The sequence below is a fragment of the Carassius carassius genome, chromosome 47 (genome assembly GCF_963082965.1).
Source record: "Carassius carassius chromosome 47, fCarCar2.1, whole genome shotgun sequence".
Taxonomy (NCBI): Eukaryota; Metazoa; Chordata; class Actinopteri; order Cypriniformes; family Cyprinidae; genus Carassius; species Carassius carassius.
In genome coordinates this window covers 3,175,572-3,198,731 of record NC_081801.1, presented here as the reverse complement: position 1 = coordinate 3,198,731, position 23,160 = coordinate 3,175,572, and the positions used below count along the sequence as shown (strand labels likewise).

The following is a 23,160-nucleotide window of genomic DNA, read 5'->3' as shown; positions in this document are numbered from 1 at the left end:
TATTCTCAAAAACATAACACATTTCTGTCTTTTTGTAGCATGTGCATCAATGGGCATCTGGAACTGCGTGACGGTGAATCCATTAAACATCGCGGCTGGAGTTTGGATGGTGTAAGAAATTACGTTTCAGTTCATTCATTCAGTGTTCTTTAATGTGGTATCCTAACCATTCAGAAGGTGAACTATCTCTCTTTTTCCCTCAGGTTGACGGCGTGTGTGTTGTTCCTGTGTGAGGTGCCCTTCTGCTGTCAGTTCGTTGAGTTTGCAAATGCCATTGCGGCGCGTGCGGACCGTCTGAAGCCCTGGCAGAAAGCACTGTTTTACTGCGGGTGAGTGCAGCTCACAGCTGTTCCCTTCACTGGATAGACAATGCTATTGACTAACTAATACAGATTTACTATGAAACAAGAAGTGGTCTTCATCCAGAGGACACACAGCAGCTCTGAAAGCTAAAGCGTCCACTGAGCTGTTTTTGTCTTCTAGGAGAAATCTGTACACAACAGGTGTAACTGTGTAAAATTATCATCACAGCATCATTCCTCCAGTCTTCAGTGTCACATGATCTTCAGAAATCAGAATATGCTGATTTGCTGCTCAAGAAACATTTCTGATTATTATTATCAATGTTGACATCAGTTGTGCTGCTTTGCGTATTTTTGTGGAAACGTTTTTTTAACATCATAAATATCTTTACCGTAATTTCTGATCAATTTAATGCAGCCTTGCTTAATAAAATACTAATTTCCTAATAAAAATAAACACATCCCCAAACCTTGAAACGGTAGTTTATTATTTATTGTAATGTGTTTTTTATCTCTTGGATCAGAATTAACGCTGATTTCTCTCTGTCCCTTCAGGATGGCGTTGTTTCCCGTCTTTCTGAGTTTTTCCATCACAACTCTGTTTGGGAACGCCATTGCATTTTCTACAGGAGTGCTGTATGGACTCGCATCACTGGGAAAGAAGTGAGGGCATTTTTGCATTCACTTGCTCACAGAAAAAAGCATTTCTTCACTGAGTAACCTTATACATTTTGCCATTATTGACGATCTGATGGAGGTTTGTGCTCTTTCTGTGTTTTAGAGGTGACGCGGTGAGCTACGCCCGATTGCAGCATCAAAAACAGGGCGACGAAGAGAAACCGACAGATGCTTCAGTGCCGTGAAGCTCCTCTCTTCACCTCCTCTACCTCCGTTACGTTCTTTCCCTCTCTTTCCCTTCACGTAACTAGACGCTTTACCTGTCACAGTTTGTTGGGATGTATTTAAGCTAACCTTTGACCTCTGACAGCGTGAGTCAGTCAGCACAAAGCAGTTCTCTGGTTGTTAGTGTGGGATTTATTTAATAAAATAGGTTTTAAGTGAATTGTTTCAGCTGTGCTCTCATGCACATTTGTTTTAAGTATTTATTTTATTTTCATCCTTCTTTATAAAAAACTTCAGTGACTGCGCAGGGAATTGGAATTTTTGGCCATTGGCATTTTCTCCCAGAATTCTTTGTTCCAAAAACATTTGTGACTGGTAAATCTTGTAAAAGAACAAACCTATTTGTATTTTAATGTGTAGGCATGTTAACAAAACGTGTTTAATTGATTCCAGGACCTCTGCAGGGATTAAAACTAAGTGTGTTTGTGCCTATCTATTTGTACCTCTAATAAGCCTTTACCCAGAATCCTTTGCTGCAGCATGTTTGGTGTTCATAAAAAACGGTGGAATGTCATTTTGTTATACGCTGCTCTAAAATCTCGCAGTCACTTTCTTTGTTTGTTATTTGAGAGTCTGATCTACGCTCGTTAATCAGGTTGGACGCCATATTAAATTTAACGGATGAAAACGAGGCTGTGAGGGACAGACTTTTACACTCTTTACAACAGCAAGCACTGTATAAAAGTCCTAGATCATGAACGTTTATGTGCAAAGACGTATCATCAGCTAAACAATCGATTCGTTGCTAAAGAGCAGTAAAATCTATTGAAGCTGTACTTCAGTACCTCACAGCCTCATTTTCACTCCTGTCAGAAAGGAAATATGACGCTGCCCTGACTGAAGTCTGTTTAGAAGCTCGTGTGAGTGTTTTACTGAATGATGAAGTGCATTTCAAGTGGTTTAACATTACGTTCCATCTCCAGGAACCTGTGTTTGTTTCGATCTTTCCTCTAAAGCCGAGTCTCTTCCTGCACTGAAGAAGGGCTTCTTTTTTCTGGAATGAAAGTGACATGTTGTTTGTTTCTGTATCTTTCTGAGCCAGTCTCAGCACTGAGCGATGGTATGGAAGCCAACGGTACAAACTACAAGATAAAAGAACTAATGTGGAGGTCAGAGGTCAAGTTCTTACCTTAGTGTTTACACTGTTACTGGCTTTTGTCTGTGAGGGAGAATTTCATGAACTCTGTCAAGTACGTCTGGATCATATTTCAATCACAAGTGATTTTTTCATGACAATTAAGCACATTTATGTCAGTTTAAATACAACAATTGTACTGCAAGAATAAAACTTAGAATGCAAATAAATCATGGTTGGAATCTTAAAATGATTTGCTTAATCGTCATTACGTTGTAATGCTGACATGAAGTGCATTTTCAAAATGTAAAATAAACATTATTATAATTTTTTTTTTGGTTTTAGGGTGAAATGTATTGAACCGTTTCCACTACAGTCACAATTACCTTTAATAATTTGTATTCTGTGGGGAAAAAAATTGTGAGAAGTAATTTTATTGCAAGGAAAAAAATCATGAGAAAACAAATGGCAATAAATTAATCAGAATAAAAAACAAATTCTAAATTGTCAGAAAAAAAAGTCTCATGGCAGAATCAGGTTTCCATATAAATGTGACCTGAGCATGTTTGTGAGATTCATCCTTTTAGATACTCACATGGTTTTATGAAATACTTTCACTAAACTTTTCAAAAATTTTTAAAGTGTAAGACAAAATCTTGCATGAAATGTTCAGCCGGTAAAATTGTCCAATAACACATCTGAGGCTTGTAAACTAGTTCAATCAATACTTCACCAGCACACAAACCAGCTCAAATCTCTTGTGCACATAGACATGTTGCAGAATTAACTTATTTATCATTAGCATTTGGAAGCAAAGCTGAAACTCTAGCTTTGTCATCTCCTGAATGTGAAAACATAACTAAACACCTCTGTATCTCACAAACACAACATTACTGGCTGAAAAAAGGTTCGATATTTTTAAAGTTTTTTGGCACAGCCTAAACTTCATTGTCATTAGCTGTTTAGCAGTGATCTTGTCCCTCTGTGTATTTGTGTTGGATCAGTGACATGTAACTAACTGACTTTGCGATGTGTAAAAACGTTCTTATTTCTGTTTTTCCATGAGCTAAATAAAGACATTTGTCTCTGACCTCCTTGCATGCTTGTTCTGTTTCTATGTAACAGTTTCTAATATCTAAACTATGATTTATCTATTACGTTTAAAGACCCTGTGGTAAAAAAAAAACTAAGTTTTTAACATTGTGCGATCATGTCTGTAATCTGGCAATTTTAATATGCTTAAAGACAAAATATTCAAATTCATAAATCGACACCATTTCTGCGAGCCAAATTGCAGGGTGGGGCTTTTCATATCCTTAGCATATCACAAGAACATGGTTTGTGTAAGATTAGCAAAACATTTTCAGCTGTTTGACAACATAGATAATGACCCTTGAGTTGCTGGGGGCGTGGCTAATTTAAATATTCATGAATCAGTGTACTAAACAAGGTAAGAGAGTGGAATTACAAGTCTAAATGTGATTTTGATGATCAAAGATGAGTTATAATGGATAAAATGGACTTTTAGGGGGATTTTAAGATTTTTGTATAGTTATTAAGAGAAAATAAATCAACACATTGAGCCATCAAGTATGGAGACTTTAATAGCAGTTCAGACTGAAAGGTATGGAAAGTCTCCAGATATAATAATTATGTATGTCATGTAATTTTGAACAGGATGGGAAATGAACATTTAAATTACTTGATATAAAAAGGGCTCAATAATACAGTTACACTTTTTTATTGATATTATTCTGAACGGATTGATGGTCTCCTCCATCAAATAACAGAAGCTGGGACTTGTTACAAACTGAGAGACATTCAGAAATGAGTATTAAACACAGTTCTTCATCATCATCATCATAAGGTATTGCTCCAGAACAAAGCATGTCAGTAAAGTAGTTCCATGCTCAGATCCGTGTTCAGTTTCAGTATGACGAGTTGAGATGAGTTTTTACTGACTGATCCAAGTTTATTTGCTCTGGTTTTTAGGAGCTTTGGGTTTTCGGGGGCTCTTCTGAAATTTACCCCCCCGGGCTGCTTTAAGCTCCGCCTCCCACTGCTTCTTCACCAGAGTGTACAACCTCATAGTGGCCTGTGCGTCCTGAACCTATGAGGCACACACAACATTAAACTGATCAAATGAGACCGCAACGATATTTAGGTGTAGATCTTTTTTTTAAAAAGCTCTTTTTTTAACTCTCTATTGATCAAAGAAGAGCGTTTCATTTGTCTTGGATGCTGATGAGAGACTTACAGATGAATGTTCACCCTGCTGGACTTTAACATTGAGAATCTCTTTGCATAAAACCCGCAGTGCAGGACGTGCGCTCTGAGGAAGACGACAAGAGGACATTGAGAATTAAGATGACTTGAATTCACTGACTGCATATTTGCTTCTTAATAATAATATCAGATTCCCCGTAATACCTTTACTCTCTGCCTAAATGGTTTGTATTTCTGTGTGTCTCTGATCATCTTCTTGGGATGATCCAGCAGCAAAATCTATGAACAAGACAGAGATGTTTAAAATGAAGCGGACATCAAGTTAAAGAAGTATCTTATCATTACTCGCTCTCATGCCATTCCAATCCCGTCTGCTGTTATAGAGCTCGGTTTGGTGCTTTTCTGGTGTTTGTTTTTCCACAGAAAAGCATACAGGTTTAGAACAATAGGAGCATGATAATGGCCTTTTTTGTGTGTACTGAACCTTTAAGTCATTGTGAATGGCGTGTCCCACTAATATTCTTCCTTCCAGAATCTGAGCCACTTCTTTCTGGACTGTCTTGATGTCCTCACCTGTCAATCACATGAAGAACAATAAATCACCTCAAACACACCTGTTTCTACCACAGAATAAAACATTCAAAAGGTAATTGACTTTATTATTGACTTAATCTCACAATTGTGAATTTCTCTCTCACAATCTGTCATTTTTCTCAGAATTCTGAGTTTAAGGCTTACCTAATTTAATCGTCTACATCACAAAATGCATATTTCAACAGAAATATTAACATATCAAATTGTGAAAAGTACATTCAGAATTGTGTCCAACACATAAGTTTGAGAAAAACTAAAATTAAGAGATATACATTTTGAATTGTGAGAAATAGTCAGAATTGTGTTATTAACCTGACTGTGGAAAAAGTCAGAACTGGGATGTTCACTCAAAACTGTGAGAATTGTGTAATAAACACAATTCTGAGAGAAAAAAAGTCAGAATTGCAAGATGTTAAATTCAGATTTGTGAGAAATAGTCAGTATTGTGTTATAAACCTGTGATTCCATTTAAAAAATGCAAGAAATTTTTATATGCACTCAAACTTGCAAGATGCAAATTCTAAATGACATAAAATAGACAAAATTGTGTCAGAAATTTCTGAATTCTGAGAAAATACTTTCTTACTCCATTCTTAATCCATGCAAACAACGATTTCATCAAATATACTGTATTTTTCAAATGCAATACAGAAAATCAATCGTATCTGCTATGAGGGGTCCTGACCGTTTTTGATGTCCGCCGGTCTGATGCCGCTAACATCCGTCCGGTAGTCCGTAACCTTTTCCGTGGGTTTGACATATTTATCATAGATGCACTTCCCAAAGTGGTTGACGATGGAGACTCGTGCTAGAATGCTGTCCTCGCCATCACACCCGACGCCCACCATCTCACAGTCCATAGCAACAGCCCGGGTCAATCTGAAATCACCATCACGACAAGAGCCATTAGTGGACATCCTTCAAAAGCGCTGAGTTTCCAGAGAGCTGCAGGTGTCTCACCCCTCAAACGCGTGCTCTTTCACCAGCGCGCTCTCTGTGACTTCTGCACTGGACTTCAGCACCCCGCTGCGCTTCCGTGCGATATCTGCAGCCTCGGGCCCAACCGCAGCCTCGATGTCATCCGGGTCCACATCATCGAACCAGATATCAGGCCTAAGACCACACGTGTGTAAAAAGAAGACATTATAGAAGCTTGTTTCCGCCATCGAACTCTTAATCAAACATTTCAGACTTTATTCTTCATAACTCCCAATTTTGACTTTTGGCATATTTTGAGCTTACACTTCACAATTTTTACTTTTTAAAATTGATTTTGAAAGAATTCAAATAAAGCTTAAACAACAGTACTATAGTAAGAAGAAAATGTAAGAAAAATTCCAAATAATATTTTCTACGTTTATAATATTACTGTTTCACAGTTTATATTTATGAAAAAAAATACAGCATGAAATAAAAATTTTAGCATGAGAGTCCCTCACACAATGATGATCAAGTTTGGGAGTTTAAAAATGAGAAAATCTTTGTTTACGACCAGTTTATGTCTCACAATTATTACTTTTTTTCCTCTCTCAGAATCTTGAGTACATATTTTGCGATTCAGACCTTTTTTCACCTCAAAACTCATGTTGCATTTTTGACTTATTTCTATGAATTCTGAGTTCGCATTTTTTTATCTTCATAAAAGTAAAACATTTAATTGCAAATTTTTCCATCTCACAATTCTGACTTTTTTCTTGCAATTGAGAATTCATATCTCTCAATTATGAAAAAAAATGTGTAGAGTTGTAAGATATGAACTTAATTATTTTTTTTTAAACAAGATTCCACGGGACAGTCATATGAAACGAAGCAGCACTAAAACACACACATACTCTGCGGTTTTCATTTCCACCTCCTCAACTTTCTTCTTTTTGTTCATTGGTTTCTCTTTTTCCTCCTTTCTTTTCCTCTTCTCTGCTTTGAATTGTTTGTGTCCGGTGGAGTCTTTTCCGTTCTGTTGAAATCCATCTTTTTCTGCTCTTCCAGACGTCTCCGAAGCAGGTTTTTTGAAGGGTTTATCTGGTTTATGAGAGTCTTTAGAAACTGAAGGCGTCTTCTGAAGCTGCTTTCCTTTAGTGTTTGCGGTTTTTGCCTGTTTTGTGTCTTCATCCTTTTCAGGATTCGCAGCAATAATCTACACACACACACACACCAAATGTTAAAACAGCTAGCATGCATTTCTCATTCAGAATCAGTAATACAGGAGTTCAGTATGATTTTACCATGGTAAATAACTGCTCTTACCTGGAGTAACGTCTTCCAGTTGCACGAATACTCTTCAACTTTAGAGGGGGGCATAACACTTGGCTTTACACTTTTTGGTTTCGTCTTCTTATTTCTGAATGTTGTTGTGTCGTAGAAAAACGTCTTTTTATCATTATCGTGTTTATTTTTCTTCTTCTGCCCATTAGTCTTAACACTGTCAGCATGGTTCTTCAGTTTAACTTTAGACATCCTAAGGTTTTATTTAAGTAACCTAATGAACAATGAGAAAAAACTAAGGTGTTGTTCAGCTTTTTCTGTTATTACATGAATTTGACCAGATGTTTACGTTACTTTGACGCTTTATATCGTTAAGACAGACCTGTGACATGCATGTTAACGCGGAAAATAGTAAATATATATATGTTAAATGTATCTATATCTATCAGTCTGTTAGAATATATTTCTTTAACAGCATTCAAAAAGTAATATTAGTAAAAGAACTACCTACAGCTGCACCATGAGACAAGCATGCTGACGGAACGCTCGGTCGTGTGTTACGTCAATAGGCTCCGTGCACGAACTGTGTGCGCGTGAACGTTCCGCTCTGTTTTTTGACACAGGGCTTCTCAAGCGGGCTTACGGAGACCCTTAATAGCCCGCAAAAGTTAGTGATGGTGGTCCATGGAAAAGTCTAGAGAAAAACTGTGTAAAATGTGGTTTTACTTGTCTGTGCACTGAAAGACGCAAAGTCCTGCTTACTTTTTCAATCACATTCAAAGCTATGAGATTACAACTCACCCTGAGGTCCCTAAATGAACTTTTTAACCTCATTGTGTGTAATGCAAAAATTTGCACTGTGACATAAAGAAGTGTTTGAGCAAATAGTGACATTAAGAAGTGCTCTACTGACACCAAGTGGTTGGTCCATCATAAAACTGGACACTTTCTCACGTTTTACGAAGTACATTGCAAACCAACTTTGGCTTTTCAAGCTTTAAATTGATGGATTAGTGAGGCTAAAAAAAACATTACAGTGCTGCCCATGTCTCTATATTACACTAGGTCTGCCAGAAAGCAAGCTAATGAACTTTTTCAGTTGTTTGTGTAATTCTTCTAAGATATACTAAATTAACTAAATAACATACAGTTATTTTAAATTCCACAATATCACAAAAATGGTTCATTTAAATATTAGTTTAATAGAAATATCCCTATTTCTGTTAATAAACAGAGTTGGAAAATGATCAGTTTCAGCAAGATTTCAGCAGAAAAACTAGAAGTAAAATATTTTCGCTCATATGCAGTGGTGTAGGCTACAGAAAATAACTAAAAATCAAACCTGAAAATCACCTGAAAATTGTATCCCTTTTGAACTTGACAGTTTATGGATTGAATATTGTTAACAGCAGGGGAGCTTGATCAAGATCGAAACAAATTTTGAAGATCCTAATATCTTCAGAAAGGTTTTTGATTTGCTTCCATTTTGGTTATTTTTCCTGGTATTCAATTAGACAAGTCCATCCCTTTTAAAATTGTTCGTGATCATTTTACTTATTTAGGATTGGCTATTCCCACAGCACAGATCCAAAATACATATTTAATCTTAATTTTATGGCTGCAATAAATAGCCTGAAATTCACCATTGAAAAATAGAGGATCTTGGCATTGTCTCTTTAGGCATCTTTGTCCATCTTCAATAATCGGCTTAAAAGACATCTCTTTCATCTTTATTTGAAACCTCTAACTGTGGCACTCATCAACCTCTAACTGTGGCACTCACTAGTCTAATTCTAATATATATATATATATATATATATATATATATATATATATATATATATATATATATATATATATATATATATATATATATAAAAGACCTTAACACTCCCTTGCTCTTTTCTTTTAAGCTATCTTTTCTATATCATTGCTATATTGCTGTGTTACATTGTCCTCATTTGTAAGTCGCTTTGGATAAAAGCTTCTGCTAAATGATTAAATGTAAATGTAAATTATTAATTGTCTCTAATTGGCCGTGTTAAAGGGTTAGTTCATAGAAAAATCAAAATTATGTTATTAATAACTCACCCTCATGTCGTTCCAAACCAGTAAGACCTCCGTTCATCTTCGGAACACAGTTTAAGATATTTTATTTAGTCCCAGAGCTCTCAGTCCCTCCACTGAAACTGTGTGTACGGTCTACTGTACATGTCCATAAAGGTAAGAAAAACATCATCATAGTAGTCCATGTGACATCAGAGGGTCAGTTAGAATTTTTTGAAGCATCGAAAATACATTTTGGTCCAAAAATTTGCAAACGACTTTATTCATCATTGTCTTCTCTTCTGTGTCTGTTGTGAGAAAGAGTTCAAAATAGTGATGTGTCGTTCTTGAACGATTTGTTCATTTTGAACAAATCTTTAATGTGACTCGGGAAGAACGAGTCGTCTCGGGGAGTGATTCGTTCAGTCGCGCATGCGCATTATTCTATAGGTTCTGTTCTAGTAGTAGTGATGGGATTCACCTGTCAGGCAATGCAGTCTTGAGCCGGAAAGAGAATTGATTAGTTCATAGTTCGGGTCTATCGGGTTTTTGACTCGTTCCTTAATCACATGACAGCCACATACGCTAAAACCAATGCAATATGAGCCGGAAAGAGAATTGATTAGTTCATAGTTCGGGTCTATCGGGTTTTTGACTCGTTCCTTAATCACATGACAGCCCCATACGCTAACCCAATGCAGTCTGAGCCGGAAAGAGAATTGATTAGTTCATAGTTCGGGTCTTTCAGGTTTTTGACTCGTTCCTTAATCACGTGACAGCCACATACGCTAAAACCAATGCAATATGAGCCGGAAAGAGAATTGATTAGTTCTTTTTATTTATTTTTTATCTTTATTAAATCTTTACGATACAAACAATAAGAACACACAAATAGAGTCATTAATACAGAAACAAAAAAATATATAAAAGAACAGAGCCAGGGGAGTTTCAAATAAATACATTAAAGATAGAGCATAACTGAATGGTTTTAGCAGCCTTCTTATTTTTTGAATCATGGATGGAATTGATGTACTGTTCCGTCTCCTTACCAAAAGCAATAAAAGAAGGTTTAGAATTACTAAATTTCGCTTTGTGAATATGATATTTCCCTAAAATGATCAATAGATTAACTAGGCATATTTCTTTCTGTTTTTTACTCTTGTTATCATGGAAGCCAAACAGTACATTTTTCCAAAACAAAGAAAAATCAGCAATAAGATTAACAGTAATGTATCGGGACAGATCTTTCCAGAATGTGATGGCATAGGGACATTGCCAGAACAGATGTACCATTGTTTCTGGACATATTCCACAAAAAGAACAGTTAACACATATGTCAAGCTTAAACCTAAGGAGATAATGCTTAGCAGGATAATACCTATGTATGATTTTGAAAGAGACTTCTCTTACTTTATTCGTAAGGAGATATTTGTAAGGAAGGTTCCATATATTCCCCCAATTCAGGTTGTTAACAAAGTTAGACCAATAAGGAACAACATTAGGTATGCTGGTAACATCTTTCTGGAATAAAGAGCGAATATTACGATTATTATTCCTCATTGTGATTGCGAAACATATTTTACCAACTGAGGTCAACTTAGGGTCCAAATCTGGTAGACAATCTGGTTTTCCAGCCCCTTTTAAAAGAATTAAAATACCAGATGGGATGGCATCCATAACAATTGCAAACTCTCTTGGGGTAACTGGAATGCCAAACGTGTTAAGGAATTCAGAATAATTCATCAATGATCCACTATCATTTATTAGTTGGGAAACTAGAATAATGTTATTATTGAACCATGTCTTAAAAAATAAGGATTTATTCTTGAATTTAATAAGCCGATTATTCCAATTCCCTCTGCAGCCACTGATTTAGCTTTTTCTTTGTCTTATCATTAATCAAATTAAAGTTTACAGAGCATCTCTCCTCCTCATTTTTCATTATAGTAATCCCTAGATAAGTAATCTTATCTTTGATTGGGATGCCATAGATCTGGGAGGTGTCGCTTTCTTTAAGGGAAAAAAGTTCACACTTCTTCAGATTTAAGCAGAGTCCAGAAGCTGCTGAAAATAATTCTATTGTTTTGATAGCGATTGGCACTTGGCTGGCATCTTTTAAGAATAGTGTAGTATCATCTGCTAGCTGAGTGAGGATAACTTCTCTTTCTGCAATTGAAATTCCTTTTAAAGTACTATTTTTAATATGGGTGGAAAGAAGTTGAGAACATAAAATGAATAGATAGGGGGAGGCAGGGCAGCCCTGTCGGATGCCTCTTTGCAGCTCAAATCTAGGTGATGTCCCATTTTTAAGTCTGATAGAGCTATTGCCTTTGCAATACATTGTTCTAACAGCTTTACAGAAAAAAATCACCAAAACCAAATTTCTCAATAGTTTGAAATATAAAGTTATGTTCTACTGTGTCAAAGGCTTTATAGAAGTCCAAGAAAAATATATAACTATCATCGGGGCATAAAAAGGAATAATCAATTATATCTAAGACAAGCCGAATATTATTTGAAATGTGTCTTTTTCTCATGACTCCTGATTGGACTTCATCAATAATAGGGTCTAAAACATTTTTTAATCGTTTTGCAATAATTGAGGCAAAAATTTTGTAGTCGGTGTTCAGTAATGAAATAGGTCGCCAATTATCTATAAACAGTGGATCTTTATTGGGTTTGGGGATTAACGTAATTAAACCTTGGGTCAGCGAAGGGGGTAAAGAACCCTTTTCAACACTTTCTAATATTACTTCAAGTAGAAAGGGAGCTAATTCTTGTGTAAAAGCCTGATAAAACTCTGCAGAGAGGCCATCAACACCAGGAGATTTGTTAGTTTTATAATGTTCAATTGCAAATGTAATTTCCTGCAAGTTAATAGGGTCATCGCAGAGTTTCCTATCATCTTGAGAGATTGGAGTGATGATGAGAGAGTTCAAGAATGTAGTGGATGATTGATGGCAATATTGAGATTTGTATAAATTACTATAGAAGTCCGCACAGAAAACAGCTATGCTCTTCGGATTATCAGTTACAGTATTGTTGATATTAAGTTGCTGGATTAAATTACATTTCCCATGATATCTTTCTAAGCCAAAAAAATAGGCAGAGTTCTGCTCCCCTTCTTCAATCCACCTTTTCCTTGACCTTATAAAGGCACCTTTTGCTTTGTTAGAGAAGATCTCATTTAGTTTAAGTTGTTCTGAAATTAAAGATAATCGTTCCTCTTCTGATATATCAGCAGGGTCCTTCTGGTACAAGGAAATTATTTTAGAGACCACTCTTTCTTCCTCCAGTTGACTCGTTCCTTAATCACGTGACAGCCACATACGCTAAAACCAATGCAATATGAGCCGGAAAGAGAATTGATTAGTTCATCTCATGAGTCTTCGGGTCGGGTCGAGTCATTCCTTAATCACGTGACAGCCCCATACGCTAAAACCATAAACAGTAAAAGAATGCAGTATTGAGTCGGAGAGAGAATTGATTAGTTCATCTTTCGGTTCTTCGGGTTGTTCGTTCTTTTGTCCCGTGATGTGACAACATTGGCTAGAGTAATTATTAAATCAGATTGTCTGTATAAACCATACTTTTGTAACATATGACACTTTATAAACATTAAAAAACACTGTGTACATATTTTTGAATTGTTGTTTATTGTTTATTTTTGTGCCTTTAAAGCTTTGTAACAAAGAGGACAACTATTCCAAAATAAATCTAAATAATAAAAAAGTATAATAAAGATAAAATTAAAAGATAATAAAGCCACAGGGTCTAATAACCTTAACAAATGAACTTTAAAAGTACAATATAAAAAAAGGAAAAAAAAAGAAAAACTAAATATTGCACAACAAGCTTTGCTTTTTTTATATAATAATTTAAAATGAATACATTTTAAAATAAATAACACTTTTGTGCCAAAATAAAAACTTTATATCAAAGAGTATAACTATTCCCCAAACAATTTTAAACCATTTAAATAAAAATAAATGAAAATGAAGAGATACTAAAGCTACGGAGCCTTATAACAATTACAAATTACCTTTAAAATCACAACAACAACAAAAATATTGCACAACAAGCTAGTCTTTTTCTAAATAAATAAAAATAAATAAGCTTTAAAATAAATAACACACTGTGGCTATATTTTTAGGACTTGCTTTAAGGCATGTTTGCATTAAAAAAAACAAGCTCCCTGACCTTGGATGGGCTGAGTCTGTTTCTTCTATCTGAAATAATCTGCCCAGTTTTAGAAAAAATTCTTTCAGATGGCACAGATGTGGCCACAATGTAAAGTCTTGTCTTTGTGACTTCAGAAAGGCTTTTGTATACTGGTGAACATCTCCTCCACCAGGCCAGAGGGTCTGATGTGCGGGGTAAGAGTGGCTCTGCAAGGTAGGCCTGCACCTTTATAGCATCTGAGGTCTTAGAAGAGGTAGCAGAAGGCCTCAAGCTTGCTACCCTCTCTTCAAAGTCTTCCCAAAACATGGCCCCTGCACTGGCAGTCGCACCAGGATCTAAAGTATCCTCCTCACTCTGAGCTGGGTTAAAACTGTTAAAGCTGAAGTTATCATAACCTTAATGTTTTAAACTAACATTAATAATTCAAATTCAAAATTTTATTTGCTTTTAATGTATATGTCATTATGTCCTTTTTTGAGCAATCTTCTTATACATATATTACACCAATATGTCAAGTCTGCCTAGGAAAAGCAATTATTATACTAGCAAACTCAAAATTGGAGTAAAAATGAACAAACTAGTATAAATACTTTTTATTGTAACCTTGAATTATTATATTATTATATAGCCTAGTGTTTATTTGCCGATAGACAGTCAAAAAGACAAATTAATCAATATTTTATTTATAACAGGGTTTTATTTATTTATAAAATAATAACAAACCACAGATCCTCAACAAACAGTAACAAAAACACAGTGACAGAAATGTCAGAAATAGCGTATGGGTCTGTCACGTGATTAAGGAACAAGTCAAACTCGACCCGAGACCCGAAAGACTCATGAGATGAACTAATCAATTCTCTTTCCGGCTCAAGACTGCGTTAGTTTTGCGTATGGGTCTGTCACGTGATTAAGGAACGAGTCAAACTCGACCCGAGACCCGAAAGACTCATGAGATGAATTAATCAATTCTCTTTCCGGCTCAAGACTGCGTTAGTTTTGCGTATGTGGCTGTCACGTGATTAAGGAACGAGTCAAACTCGACCCGAGACCCGAAAGACTCATGAGATGACCTAATCAATTCTCTTTCCAGCTCAAGACTGCGTTAGTTTTGCGTATGTGGCTGTCACGTGATTAAGGAATGACTTAAACCCGAGGACTCTTGTCAGATAAGAGGTGAGGTGAGCTAATCACAGACTGAAGACCCAGGTAAAGAAGGATTTTTTTTTTCTGTATCTTATAGCATTTTAGTTTTGTATTGTTTTTTAGTGGGATCAACGTTTGCGTAAGTACTAGATGTGTTGGGGAAGTAACACATAACATTTTCATTACATTTTGCTAAATGAATAAATGAATATGAACTATTTGCTATGAACGAAATGAACGAAATGACTCGAAAAAAGAGTCGTTAATTTTGCTGAACGATACTCAAAAGTCCGAGTCGGTAAAATGATCCGAACTTCCCATCACTAGTTCAAAACAAAGCAGTTTGTGATATCCGGTTAGCGAACGAATCATTCGATGTAACCGGATCTTTTTGAACCAGTTCACCAAATCGAGCTGAATCGTTTTAAACGGTTAGCGTCTCCAATGCGCATTAATCCACAAATGACTGAATGCTATAAAATGGTGCCCCTTTACCAACCTATCTGAAAAAATCTTTATTAAGAAACCTAGATTCTATAATTTTCCCTTTTATTTGGGGCTATAAGGAACATCGCATCTCTAAGGCTCGTTTAGAAAAATTGAAAGAGCTAAGTGGATTGGCAATGCCAGTTTTACAACATTACTTTTGGGCAGCAAATGTTATGGATTTCATAATTTTACACTGGCTTTAAATGATACATGATAAAAAAATTAAAACATAATAAATTATACAATGATACATTTACATAATAGTACAACTTTAGATAGATAATTATACTGTTTATAGTAATTATTTGTTATGGTTATGATTTTTGTGGTGATTTTTTTTCCTGTCCTTGCCTGATCTATATTCATTTTATTTACACATTTTTGTCATTTATAAATATGTCTTGAGTTATTTTTTTTTTGGGGGGGGGGGGGGGGGTCATGTTGTTTGTTTTGTTTGTTGTTGTTATAAAACTAATTAAATAATATGGCAAAAAAAAAAAAAACATCACCTGAAATTGCTTCTTGCATTACACACAAAAGAACCACCGTATTTCAACAATTCTGGGTTTTTGGGTTTATTCATACAGTTTTTCATTAACAACACATTTGCAAATGGTGAAGAATGTGGTATAAAGCACAATGACAAGCTGAACATTCACGGACACATCACATTTAATGAGTCTCTGTCTATGTCCCCAGGACAATCCGGCTGGATGATGAAACACAGCGGCTGTAGCACACTGTAAAAGCAGTGGATTGTCCAACTAGGTCACATCAGGAAACAGGACGCTCCACAAGATCATCATTATTCTTCATCCTTCTGTTCATAATTGTGTTTGATGTGTTTCCAGAGTTTCTACAAAAAGAAAATACACAACTGAATGACAGCACACAGGGTGAGCAAAACACATTGCATTACTACATGCATTGCACATCTGAGTCATTGCATTATTACATGCATGGCACATCTGAGTCATTGCATTATTACATGCATGGCACATCTGAGTCATTGCATTATTACATGCATGGCACATCTGAGTCATTGATTCATTACATTATTACATGCATGGCACATCTGAGTCATTGCATTATTACATGCATGGCACATCTGAGTCATTGATTCATTGCATTATTACATGCATGGCACATCTGAGTCATTGCATTATTACATGCATGGCACATCTGAGTCATTGATTCATTGCATTATTACATGTGTCATTGATTCATTGCATTATTACAATAATGCAATGAATACATGGCACATCTGAGTCATTGCATTATTACATGCATGGCACATCTGAGTCATTGCATTATTACATGCATGGCACATCTGAGTCATTGATTCATTGCATTATTACATGCATGGCACATCTGAGTCATTCAGTCATTGTATTATTACATGCATGGCACATCTGAGCCATTGCATTATTACATGCATGGCACAACTGAGTCATTGCATTATTACATGCATGGCACATCTGAGTCATTGCATTATTACATGCATGGCACATCTGAGTCATTGAGTGATTGCATTATTACATGCATGGCACATCTGAGTCATTGAGTCATTGCATTATTACATGCATGGCACATCTGAGTCATTGCATTATTACATGCATGGTACATCTGATTGTACAGACACTCCAGATAAAAATAAATTAGCATTACAGTGTAATGGCATTAAACTGTTTATATTATAAAGACAACCTACATATATTTATATAAATGTAACACTAAATATATATCCTATTTTTTCATCCCTATAAATATTTAGTTATTGTTAGCAAGTAGGCTGATCAAGGTCAGTCTATCGGTGGGTCATGAGGAAATCTACCGAAATAAATCGAAAGATATCTTACCCCTCGATTAATGTTGTCAAACACCGCTTCTCCAGCCTGATCAAACACCCTCTCGAAGACCACAGCTCCCACCATGATGGTTATAGCGAAAGTTGATGTTCTTCTGAAGAGCAGATTGTAGACACTTCTCGCGAGCGCCATGATGGTCGACGGAGTCTTCCGGGAGAGTGGGCGGAGCCGTGAGCTGTCAATCAAATCCCTCGACCGAATACTTTTTTTTAAAAAAATGTATTTATTTCTGTTTTTCTTTTCTTTTTTTTAACGAAAACGTAAGCCTATTTAAACAGGTACAATTGTCTAATAAACAGAATGGTTTTTAACAGAAATCTGACATTGTAACTTAGTAGATTCCTTGTGTTTTCTATATAATTTATTATTTTACTCCTAAATAGTCAACATTTGAGGATAATAATGTAGTAATTTAATAAATTATGGTTATTAAGAAGCGAATTTAATTAATATTCCCAACCCTAGTTTCCTCCGTGACCCGGTAGATTTTCTCACGTGACCTCTGCGACTTCCTTTCTTGTGGCAGCCATCGAGAGAAATGGTGAGGATTTTACCGAAACTGAGCAATCTGAATCAATCCTGTGCGTTATACGTGTTAGACGACCCCGAGAGAGAGTTTAAACTACACCTCGATCTGTGCACTAGAGTTTAAGCACGGTATTTGAATATTTATAATTTTGGATTAAAGTGAAATTTGAGTGAAGACGCGATGCATCGGTGGATGTAGTCCAGCAGTGCACTGTAGCCTGTTAGCGGAGCGGACAGCTTTAATTGCGGTTATGAATACATAAAGTTAATATTATGGAGTTGGTTTGGATATTGTGGCTTGCAGTAGTCAACAGCCGTCGAACAGAAGTGAAAGTTATTATATGTTTAGACTGAATGAGTTTGACAGACATGCGTTTCCAAAACATCAGAAACCACTGCTAGCTGTAGACGACTGATTCTGAAGTACATTACATTTTATTCATTTAGCTGACGCTTTTATCCAAAGCGACTAACAATTGCTATATATGTCAGAGGTCACACGCCTATGGAGCAACTAGGGGTTAAGTGTCTTGCTCAGGGACACATTGGTGTCCCACAGTGGATTCGAACCCGGGTCTCTCACACCAAAGGCATGTGTCTTATCCACTGCGCCAACCCCACCCCACACTGCGCAAAAATGGTTTGGTGTGATTCAAATGCTAATGAGTAATGTGTGTTTTTTAGGCAAAGATCAAGGCCAGAGACCTTCGCGGGAAGAAAAAGGAGGAGCTGCTGAAACAGCTGGAGGATCTGAAGGTGGAGCTCTCCCAGCTGCGTGTTGCCAAGGTTACCGGAGGAGCTGCATCCAAACTCTCCAAGATGTGAGTGATGGGATGGAGTCATCTGTGTCCCGATCAGCTCACGAGCTCAATAGTCGGGACACTGATGAGGGGAGTCCTTTCAGTGCACTGGAGTGTCTGCTCCCTGAAAAATCCCACAATGCACTGCAAAAACCAGGGAGCATTTGTGCTCACTATGCTCCCTATTCGGATATTACATCATTTCTGATATGTGATGGATGATTTAAAGGGTTACTTCATCCAAAAATCAAAATTATGTCATTAATAACTCACCCTCGTGTCGTTCCAAACCCGTAAGACCTCCGTTCATCTTCGGAACACAGTTTAAGATATTTTAGATTTAGTCCGAGAGCTCTCAGTCCCTCCATTGAAAATCTATGTATGGTATACTGTCCATGTCCAGAAAGGTAAGAAAAACATCTTCAAAGTAGTCCATGTGGAATCAGAGGGTCGGTTAGAATTTGTTGAAGTATCGAAAATACTTTTGGTCCAAAAATTATGACTTTATCCGTCATAGTTCACGACGCTGCTGATGTGTTATCTTTGTTATTGGGCGCACCAGAAAACTTGTCAGTAGTGTTGTGAACGCACTCACAACAGACCCGGAAGAGAAGACAATGCTGAAGTCTGAACGCTAAAGTCATAATTTTTTGTTATTTTTGGACCAAAATGTATTTTCTATGCTTCAGCAAATTCTAACTGACCCTCTGATGTCACATGGACTACTTTGAAGATGACTTTATTACCTTTCTGGATATGGACAGTAGACCGTACACACAGTTTCAATGGAGGGACAGAAAGCTCTCGGACTAAATCTAAAATATCTTAAACTGTGTTCTAGGGCTGAAACGATTCCTCGAGTAACTCGATTACAAAAATTGATCGAGGCAAATTCCTCTGCCTCGAAGCCTCTTTTAATTTATTTTAAATCTCACGTCAGGTTCTTTCGCAATGATGTTTTTAATGTGACACAACATGTTTACATCACCCCTAAAGCGGAAGGAGACACAAGTGCTGCTTCCGAAATCGCATACTGCAAGGAGTCAGCAGTGTTTTGATTTGAGAGCGCGGGCAAACTTAAAGAGTGTCCATCATAAAAACGGAATTTACAGTTAAACGTGGAATGGCGCGGAATTTGCCAAATTTTGAATGAATTAATCAAAAATAGGTCATTGCATTTACATCAAATCATGATATAGACTAATATCTGTAAATATTAAGCCAGAACAGACTATTTAAATATGAATCCTGCATGTTCTGCGTGTCTCTTTTAATGAATGGAGCAGAAGTGCGTCTTCCTTTATGAGGCGCGCGTGACGCTCCAGTGATTTCAGCATCTGCTGTCTCACTAGGACTTGAACACATGAACAACATCTCCAGAACTGCTCTGACAGTCACTTCATGAGCATTTGACCGTTTGATTTGAGTAAAACAAGCGTCACATCACATACACAGAACTGTAAAGGTACGTCAACCCGTCAAAATAAAAGTCCGGTTAAAGACTATTGTTCAGCAGAATGTACATAGCCTACTACTACTAAAAAAAAAAAAAAAAATCAAACATTATTATTTTTTAAGGGTTTAATCACACAACATTTCTTCCATGTTTTATTTTTAATAGTAAATCCCCTTTGTTTACCAAAAAGTTAAGTTAATTTTCAATAATTACAAGATAAATTAAATTAATGTTTTATGTGTTTAATGTTTAATGTGCATCTCAGAAAATGCTTTATTTAAAACCCCAACTGTATGGCACTTAGATGCACTTAATTCATCTGTCAACTTTCTTGTCATTGTTCACAGTACAAGTACAGACAGAGAAACAATGGGTAATAATTAAATGTTTATTTTTGATGTATGCATTGCATTCTATGCATTTAAAAAATAAAAAAAATAATTGTTCTAAAAAAGGAAACTTAGTTGTTCATTTCAAGAGGCCTGTGACGGTCACGGAGGGACCGCACGTTCAACATGGACGTTAATACGCACAAACACACACCGAGACTGTTTGGTGATACAAGAGTTTATTGTAATTATTGATCAGAGAGTGAATAAAATACCTGCAACCCTCAGGCCACACTCTCCACTGCAGAAACAAACACAGACTACCTTCCATTACAAAGACATTCACATTTATACTGGTGGCCAGCACAATTACCACATGTGGAGGGACAAACTCACAGAAAACACTTTACACATGTTCCCTTAAATATACTGAGTCTGAAAAAAACATATTGGCATGATGTTCTACTTAATAAATCTACTTTGATGTTATTAATTCGTTCACATTAAAGAGGAAATAACAGCAACAACTCGGCCACGTTGCCCCTGAAACCCCCACGCTCAATTAATATATGGTAGATTCCCACACTAAGCGGAACCAATAATTCCTGCCATTGTTTCTTACCAGATACTCGATTACTAAAATATTCAATAGCTACAGCCCTACTGTGTTCCGAAGATAAACGGAGGTCTCACGGGTTTGGAACAACATGAGGGCGAGTCATTGATGACATAATTTTAATTTTTGGATGAACTAACCCTTTAAAGACATGCCTGTTTTTTTGTATTTCAGCAAAAACACATTGCTAGAAAGATAATGATCACATCTAGTAAACATTTATAATAAAAAAATTTAATTAATTGTAGCAGAATGATGTTTTAAGAGAAAAATTTAGATTGGTCCTGCTTGTTGATTATTACCAACTGTGTCATTCTACGTTGAGTAGTCACTGTCCCAATGTGCAGTGAGCCAGGGACTGAACCAGTGAGCAGATTCGTGTACATGATATACTGATTCACGAGCACAGGAGCTGATTGAGACGCACCCTTTACCAGTTTACAGAAGATCCAGATTATTGGAGACATATACTGTTTAGGAGGAATAATGATCTGGGGCCCTTCTGTGTTTCAATGTCAACTTTAGTGTGATGGGAACACGTGTGTATTTTGGTTCTTAAGTGTAGTCTGATCCAAGGACGTTCAGTATACACATCACACACATTCTGCAGGTCGTAAAAAGGTCTTAAAGTCTTAATTCACCTCTCTACAAGTTAATTTCAATTTGTTTCTATGTTCTAGTGGTTGAAAGTAGTTTTCAGTGTATCTTACATAAAACCTGCAGAAACCCTGTGTGTCTGTTCCATTCATTGAAAACATGTTTTGAAATTGTTTGTGGCCTCATTTCTTTTGTGTTTCAGTCAAAAATGTTGTTCTGGGATTAATTGAAGATGAAGAATTAAGTGGAAACCATCATTCTAATGATTGTTTCCTCTCTTTTCAGCCGGGTTGTCCGCAAGTCGATTGCCAGAGTCCTCACAGTTATCAACCAGACACAGAAGGAGAATCTGAGGAAGTTTTACAAGGTCAGTTTAATGCCACTGATCACCTGAATGCACACATGCTAAGATGCTCTTTCGCTGCAGGTAACACCTTGAAGTCTTTTTTAATTTTTTTTAGATGAGGTCAAATTTAAAGATAACTTGAAAGTTAAAGTCCTAACTTGAAAGTCCATTCAGTTTATCTTGACAGCAGATACATTTAGAAGAGTTAGATTTTAATGGGAAGCTGTAATGGCCATCAGTTTCATGTGACACTCATTCCACTGTTCGGATGACCTGATTTGTTATGAGAGATGAACTACAGAGCGTCTGTTTAGACTCCAGCAAGACGATCACCCAGCACTCCTCCTGCTGAAGTGGAGCTAGTGTGAATATTCTCTTGCTAAAGAAACATGACGGTTCATGGCAGAGTCTTTAAATGATCCTCATCTGCTGTGAGCAGCCGACAGAACCTTTATATCCTATCATTTAATGAACTTCAGCTGTAGTCTAATTCAAAAAGACAGGTTACTAGAGGACTGTGTTTTTTACACCTAGTCTTATATACACACATTTTATGTACATTTAAACACTATACTTTCCATTATATTACCTTGACATTTATTTTTACTGTTTGGTTCTTTGATCCCATTTCTAAATCCACCCTTGTCATATCTCTGTGTTTCTCAGAAGCACTCGTATGAATGGAAAGTACAAAAACTTAATTATGTTCCCATTTGGTCCAATAGAAAAATTCAAAAATCCACAATCGCATTTCTATGATGTTCCAAAAGAGGAAGAAAGCGAGAGATTGATTCCACTAATCAGCAGAGAGAGGTTTCCGTCACTTCCTCAGCCGTATTAGAAACGCTCAGTGCAGCATTAACTAGATTTCAGAAATGAAGCGTCAAGGTTAATATATAGCAAAGTAGTGTTACAATTTTTAAATGCAAATATAAAAACAGATCTAAACGTGTAACAATTAAAAAAAGAAAAATAGAAATATGCACTGTGTAATTGGTTTTCTAGATTTAGATTTGTTGACTGTCTGTAAAAAGGCTCCGTGTACTTTTACTCTGGAAGGTTTTACAGCTGATGTGTTGATTTAATGAATGTTCGGTCAGATCCTGTTCTCCTCCAGCTGCTGCTTGTAATGTCCGTCTAGTAGTTTCTAACAGTCCTGCTCTCCATGTTCAGGGGAAGAAGTACAAGCCTTTGGACCTGAGGCCCAAGAAGACTCGTGCCATCCGTCGTCAGCTGACAAAACACGAGCAGAACCTGATGACCAAGAAGATGCAGAGGAAGTCCCGCCTCTACTCCATCCGCAAGTTCGCGGTCAAGGCTTGAAAGGCTGTACTGTTGTTTATCACTGAAAAAATAAACGCCTCACCGTGGAATTAAGACGCCTGAGTCTGTGTGTCTCTGAAGCAGGAATATAAGGTTTCTTGGGAAATATGATGGAAGTGATGATTGCATGTG

General features: G+C 36.5%; 4 protein-coding genes across 5 annotated transcripts in view; 2 read left to right on the top strand and 2 right to left on the bottom strand.

Annotated features, from left to right (window-relative positions):
- LOC132130933 (calcium channel flower homolog) overlaps positions 1-23,160 on the top strand; it is a 364,794-nt gene that overhangs the window by 3,402 nt on the left and 338,232 nt on the right. Inside the window, exons 3-6 of one of the 2 annotated variants that reach the window (XM_059542815.1) lie at positions 39-111; positions 204-329; positions 858-965; positions 1,084-1,196. In XM_059542815.1, the coding sequence (XP_059398798.1) occupies positions 39-111; positions 204-329; positions 858-965; positions 1,084-1,165 (389 nt within the window). In that variant the 3' untranslated portion in view covers positions 1,166-1,196. Of the gene's footprint in view, positions 1-38; positions 112-203; positions 330-857; positions 966-1,083; positions 1,366-23,160 lie in introns of those variants that run through there. The other variant, XM_059542814.1, reaches the window with a different exon arrangement.
- On the bottom strand, positions 3,863-7,911 carry LOC132130524 (RNA exonuclease 4-like). Its single transcript, XM_059542248.1, has 8 exons — positions 7,345-7,911; positions 6,933-7,234; positions 6,061-6,213; positions 5,786-5,979; positions 4,991-5,079; positions 4,711-4,785; positions 4,538-4,612; positions 3,863-4,390 (listed from the first exon to the last, which is right to left on the bottom strand). The coding sequence occupies exons 1-8, from the start codon at positions 7,552-7,554 to the stop codon at positions 4,253-4,255; spliced, it is 1,236 nt and encodes a 411-aa protein (XP_059398231.1). The 5' UTR covers positions 7,555-7,911; the 3' UTR covers positions 3,863-4,252.
- Positions 15,725-17,201, bottom strand: LOC132130471 (cytochrome b-c1 complex subunit 9-like). The gene is made up of 2 exons (XM_059542183.1): positions 17,025-17,201; positions 15,725-16,021 (listed from the first exon to the last, which is right to left on the bottom strand). Exons 1-2 carry the CDS (start codon positions 17,163-17,165, stop codon positions 15,971-15,973), a joined length of 192 nt encoding a protein of 63 aa, XP_059398166.1. The 5' UTR covers positions 17,166-17,201; the 3' UTR covers positions 15,725-15,970.
- On the top strand, positions 17,471-23,082 carry LOC132130470 (large ribosomal subunit protein uL29). Its single transcript, XM_059542182.1, has 4 exons — positions 17,471-17,574; positions 18,246-18,382; positions 21,645-21,726; positions 22,879-23,082. The coding sequence occupies exons 1-4, from the start codon at positions 17,572-17,574 to the stop codon at positions 23,026-23,028; spliced, it is 372 nt and encodes a 123-aa protein (XP_059398165.1). The 5' UTR covers positions 17,471-17,571; the 3' UTR covers positions 23,029-23,082.

What these genes read in the sequence shown, in the direction of transcription:
- LOC132130524 (XM_059542248.1), bottom strand. Translation starts at nt 7,554, where the DNA reads ATGTCTAAAGTTAAACTGAAGAACCATGCTGACAGTGTTAAGACTAAT. An exon ending in CCATTCACAATGACTTAAAG is followed by an intron (nt 4,786 to 4,990) that starts GTTCAGTACACA and finishes TCTTGTTCATAG; the next exon opens with ATTTTGCTGCTGGATCATCC. An exon ending in AGCAGGGTGAACATTCATCT is followed by an intron (nt 4,391 to 4,537) that starts GTAAGTCTCTCA and finishes TGTGCCTCATAG; the next exon opens with GTTCAGGACGCACAGGCCAC.
- LOC132130471 (XM_059542183.1), bottom strand. Translation starts at nt 17,165, where the DNA reads ATGGCGCTCGCGAGAAGTGTCTACAATCTGCTCTTCAGAAGAACATCA. An exon ending in TTGACAACATTAATCGAGGG is followed by an intron (nt 16,022 to 17,024) that starts GTAAGATATCTT and finishes TTCTTTTTGTAG; the next exon opens with AAACTCTGGAAACACATCAA.
- LOC132130470 (XM_059542182.1), top strand. An exon ending in GCATCCAAACTCTCCAAGAT is followed by an intron (nt 18,383 to 21,644) that starts GTGAGTGATGGG and finishes CTCTCTTTTCAG; the next exon opens with CCGGGTTGTCCGCAAGTCGA. An exon ending in ATCTGAGGAAGTTTTACAAG is followed by an intron (nt 21,727 to 22,878) that starts GTCAGTTTAATG and finishes CTCCATGTTCAG; the next exon opens with GGGAAGAAGTACAAGCCTTT.